This window comes from Octopus bimaculoides, chromosome 19 (assembly GCF_001194135.2).
Source record: "Octopus bimaculoides isolate UCB-OBI-ISO-001 chromosome 19, ASM119413v2, whole genome shotgun sequence".
Lineage (NCBI taxonomy): Eukaryota > Metazoa > Mollusca > Cephalopoda > Octopoda > Octopodidae > Octopus > Octopus bimaculoides.
The window spans coordinates 54929806-54935519 of NC_068999.1; the positions used below are offsets into that span (position 1 = coordinate 54929806).

The window sequence follows — 5714 nt, forward strand, 5'->3', positions numbered from 1 at the left end:
ACAACAATCACGCTTGGATGTGCTTTTAATGTTCCACTGGCATGAGTGCCAATCAGGTGGTACTGTCATTGGCCATGTCAGCGATTTTGATTTGTTTACACTTGCCTCAATAGATCTTCACAAGCAAAGTTCATTGTCCAATGAATGAGGGGTACTCATAAGTAGGCCGGTTACACCCTACATTCGGATGTAATTTTGATGTTCCACTGGCATGAGTGCCAATCAGGTGGTACTGTCATCGGCCATGCCAGCGATTTTGATTTCACTTGCCTCAATAGGTCTTCACAAGCAAGGTTTATTGTCCAATGAATGAGGAGTATTCATAAATGGGCTGGTTACACCCACAGGCATAGGCCATGGGCTATGGTCTTACTTGGCTTGTCTGGTCTTCTCGGTAAGGCCCAATGTGCGAAGATTGTGCTTCACCACCTCATTCCAGGTTTTCTTGGGTCTACCTCTTCCACAGGTTCCCTCAACTGCTAAGGCTGTGACACTTTCACACAGCTGTCCTCCTCCATTCTCGCCACATGACCATACCAGTGCAGTCGTCTCTTTTGCACACCACATCTGATGCTTCTTAACTCCAACTTTTCTCTCAGGGTGCTTACACTCTCTCGAGTATGCACACTGGCATTACACATCCAGCAGAGCATGCTGGCTTCATTCCTTGCAAGCTTACGCATGTCCTCAGCAGTCACGGCCCATGTTTCACTGCCATGATATTGCTGCACCTCATATGTGTCCATAGCTTACACTGGGTACATCTTATAGAGTTTCTACCTACGCCTTTTCTACAGAGCGAGCAGGGCCATCTACCTGAAGGGATTTGTGGTTTGTCTGCTTTCCTACTTGTTAAGACTTTGGTTTTAGCTAAGTTGAGTCTAAGGCCCTTCAATTCTAACCCTTGCTTCCACACCTGAAACTTTACTTCTAGTTCTGATAGTATCTCAGCAATTAGAGCAAGGTCATCAGCATAGAGGAGCTCTCAAGGGCATCTTGTCTTAAATTCCTCTGTTATTGCCTGGAGGACTATGATGAATAAGAGGGGGCTGAGGACTGATCTTTGGTGGACCCCTAACCCTTCTCGGAATTCTTCACCTTACTCGTTGCCAACCCTCACCTTACTGACAGCTTCCCTGTACATGGCTTGCATAGCTCTCACTAACCATTCATCTATCTCTAGTTTCCTCATTGACTACCAGATAAGGGATTGGGGAACCCTGTCAAAGGCTTTCTCCAGTTTATCTTTGGCTAGGTATTTCTCTTGCAGCTGTCTTACCAGAAATATAGCATCAGTGGTGCTTTTCTTTGACATGAACCCAAACTGCATCTCATCTAGACTGACTCTCTCCCTAATTAGTTGGGCTTTGACGCTCTCCGTGACCTTCATTACCTGATCCAACAACTTGATACCTCTGTAATTATTTGTATCTAAAGCATCACCTTTACCTTTGTAGCAGTTGACTATGGTGCTGCTACACCAGTCGTTGGGTATGACTCCTTCATGTATCACCTGGTTAACTATACGGGTGACTAGGCTATAGCTGACACTGCCAGATATTTTGAGCATCTCTGCAGTGATTCCTGATGGGCCGGGGGCTTTCCCTGTCTTCATACTCTTAATTGCTTATCTACCAAGGTACTGTCAATTCAGATAGCTGGTCCCTCTGTTGGGTCAACGTTCGGCAGACTCTCTTTCTCCCATTCATTCCTTTTATTGAGCAACCTTTCATAGTGGCGTCTCCAAACCGCTCTCTTTGCAGCCTCGTTTAATGCAAGTGAACCATCATCCATGTGGACACATTTCTCTCCTACGACATCACGATTCTCTCTCACACACTGTCTTGCAACACGAAATACCTAAAGTCTTTGGTCTTCACGGCACAGAACATTGGCAAATTTTTTCTTATCTGCTTTCCCTCTGGCTAAATAAACCTGTCTCCTAGCTTCCCTTCTGACAGTCTGATACAATTTCCTTGCTACCACCATTCTTCCAGTCCTTCCATGCCTGTTTCTTTTCCCTAATAGCCCTGTCAACAACATTGTTCCACCACCATGTTACCTTGGGTATATACAAAAAAGATTTTCTGTAGACTACAAGTAGGTCTTTTATGTGAAAGAACCCCAACTTATTTCAATACTTACTGTACTTAAGGCAGCAATTTGGCAGAATTGTTACTGTGCCGTACAGAATGCTTGGCGACATTTCTTCCGACATTAATTCTGAGTGCAAATGCCACCAGGGTCAATTTCACCTTTCATCCCTCCAGGTTAATAAAATAAGTACCAGTTGAACACTAGGGGTAATGTAATCGACTTACCCCTCTCTGAAATTGTTGGCTTTGTGCCAAAATTTGAAACCATTATTATTACAAACAGTTTGATTTGTCCTCATGTGACATAGTTTTGCAAGCTCCTAGCAGAAAGCTGTCTTTCAGGCTTAGATTACCAAATGGAGGAGTACAGGAAGTCCAAGATGGCTATTGGAACCGAATCTTTTAAATAATAATACACATAACTCCTGCGTTGAGTGCTTTTTCCTTTTGTTGGTCCATTTGTGTGTGTGTGTGTGTGTGTTTATCTTGTGTTGTAACTGCATGGGACCAATATCCTTTTCATGTTGGCCTAGCGGCACTATAAGAATAATAGTAAAGGAAGGGGTTGTGGATTCCCCTTCTCAACAAGCAAGCTATATCTTCCTTCCCACTCCAACAAAATACTTGTTCACAAAATTGTACTGCATGTTGTTGCTGAAGTGGCTTTTTTTTATGGCTTCACTAGTTGAGGAATGGTAAGGCTTACAATACTGTGAGAAGAAAAGTAGGAAGATGCTGTGATCTGTGAGTTTTTCTCAGGTCAGAGATTTCGTCTAAATATTGTTAACAGTAAAATTCTGCCTAAGGACCAGGTGGTGGATTATGTCTACCACCAAGAAAAGCTAATCCATTGGACTAGCTTCCATTACTTTATTAGCACATATTGAGAATACCTTATGATTGATGGTCTTCCAGCTGTGACTATCCCATCTTTTTTTTAATTTTTTTTTTATACAATTATTGGTGTGGTGGATATTTACTGCTCCTTTGAGCAGGTGGAGTTGCAATAGATGAATAGTACTTTTTCTGTGGTACTTGTATACAGCTTGTCAGCCTGCTCCCTTTCTCTTCAACTACCTTCTTCATTTCCTCCTGTTGATCCTCATATTCTCTTTGTTCCTTTCCTTTCTAACCCTTAGCATTTTCTTGGTTTCTGCACACACTATTTTATATATTATGTATTTTAAAATGTAAATAGTGACAGAAGCAGTATTAATACGAAAAGATAAAATATTCACCAACTAAAAGTGGATGTTGCATTAAAACACACAAATACTACAATTTTTACCATGCGAGAAAACTCTCATGGTTACTTGGTGCATCAGCACTTCTTTTGGCTCTGTATTACTATGCATATTGCTGGTGCAGCAGTTACTGTTATTTCCAGCTGCTTAGTGTCTACATTGACAAGGCCAAATGAGGCTGAAATCACATGATCTGGTAATCCAAGTAGTGTTTTCTCTCTTGGTATCACAGTATTTGTGTGTTCTAATGCAACATCTAGTTTTAATTGGGAATATTTTACCTTCTAATATATATTTTAGTTTCATTTCAAATATTATACTCTATAAACACATACTGTTATATTATTTCACCACTATAGTAAATTGATAAATACATACTATTGAGTTATTTTATTATTCAGATTTGATCCCTTTGTAGGATTTTCGAGCGAGATCGTTGCCAGTGCCCCTGGACTGGCTCTTGTGCGGGTGGCACATAAAAGACACCATTTTGAGCGTGGCCATTGCCAGTATCGCCTGACTGGCCTTCGTGCGGGTGACACGTAAAAGCACCCACTACACTCTCTGAGTGGTTGGCGTTAGGAAAGGCATCCAGCTGTAGAAACTCTGCCAAATTTAGATTGGAGCCTGGTGTTGCCATCCGGTTTCACCAGTCCTCAGTCAAATCGTCCAACCCATGCTAGCATTTAAAGCAGACGTTAAACGATGATGATTGTTAAATATTTAGTGTTGTGTTATACCTGCCCTGCAGTAAATTGTTAAACACAGTGTTGTATTAAATCTTTAGCAAACTGGTAAATGCTGTTGTTTGAAGTATTGGGTTGTCAGCTGGATTCTCTAGCCTTCAGCCTTCAGATTCCTCTTTCAAGTGTAGTGCGTGTTTAGTCACATTGTTTCGAGTTGGTTATGTGTTGTCATAGCCTTGAGATTTTGATGATGGGATTATGATTGTTAGAATGGTATTGTAGGGTAGGTGAGAGATGCTGAATCTGACCAGTTTGAACACAAAAGAGGGAGAATATTTAGGGCACACTTGGCCAATTTAAATGCTAAAAGGTTAATTCTTTTTTTACTACTTGGCACTCTATCATCATATCTGGAAAGGGGTAAAATTTATTCAAATTTCAAAAATGATAAACAAAAGTTATAGAGGAAGAATAGCTACAAAAAAAAAAAAAAACTTGGATAAAAATATTTTCATGTTAAATCACTACTTTAGTAAATTGGTAAATATATAGTTGTGTTATTCCATTTATTAAAGATTGGTAAATGGCCATGACCCATCTGTAGTTAAAAGTAAGAGTTTCCCAACAGCTCTACAGAACCAACAGAAACCAGGTAAGTGTCTCTATTTCTGCTATGAGAATATTCTAAAGCTTTAATGCCAGTCTTTCTCTCTCTCTCTCTCTCTGTCTCTCTCTCTCTCTCTGTCTCTCTCTCTCTCTCCTTATGTTGTTGTTGTTTACATTTAGAAGCCATCATAGTTTGAATGGATTCATAAATGCTCTGATATTTTGGTGTATTGTTGCTGCAGTATAGTCACAATGCAGTGGCTTTTTTTTTTATGGCTTCACTAGATGAGGAATAGTAAGGTTTCCAATACTGTGAAATGAAAAGGCAGAAGATGTAATTTGTGAGTCAGATTTTGTCTAAATGCGGATAACAGTAAAACTCTTGCTAAAGCAACCACCTAAGGACCAGGTAGTGAATTATGTTTATCACCCAAGAAAAGCTAATCCATCAGACGAGCTTACTTTACTTCATTAGCAGTACTCCTCCCTCCCTCCACTCTCTTGAATGGTGAATCGAAGTGGTGCCTGTTGTTAGATTTCAATTGACATGATTGTTTATTTTTAGAATAATATTGTAAAGTGTGAGAGGCTGGATCTTGCCAGTTTGAAGATAAAACAGTTAGATTATTTTGGCCACACATGGCCGGTTTAAATACTAAAAGATTAAGAGAAACACAGCATGGGGTGATGGGAAAAAAGCAAAAGAAGAAAATAAGAGGTCAAGTATAATTAGTAATGTTAGATTAAATTTGAGCTGTTATTGTTGTTTGTGTTGTTAGTGTTGTTTATTCAGTTGAAGCAGGAGTTATTTTTGTTTGTTACAGTGTCTGATTCACCTCGATATACTGTCTGTTCACGGTCCAAAAGCGCAGCCAATATTACACCAGATGCACGAATACCTGTCAACAAAAGTGACAAAAGTAAGGATTGTGTTAACTTTATATGCATTAGCTTTGTTATCTACACACTGTCCATATATGTATATTATGTATCTGTGTGTGTGTGTGTGTATGTATATATGTATATATATATATATATATATATATATATATATATATATATATATATATATATATGTGTAT

The 5714-nt window shown here is 39.5% G+C and overlaps 1 protein-coding gene across 1 annotated transcript in view; it reads left to right on the forward strand.

The window, feature by feature from the left end:
* LOC106875425 (gamma-tubulin complex component 3 homolog) overlaps positions 1-5714 on the forward strand; it is a 57446-nt gene that overhangs the window by 20652 nt on the left and 31080 nt on the right. The window contains exons 7-8 of the mRNA XM_014923569.2: positions 4602-4678; positions 5457-5552. Of these exons, the coding sequence (XP_014779055.1) occupies positions 4602-4678; positions 5457-5552 (173 nt within the window). The remainder of the gene's footprint in view (positions 1-4601; positions 4679-5456; positions 5553-5714) is intronic.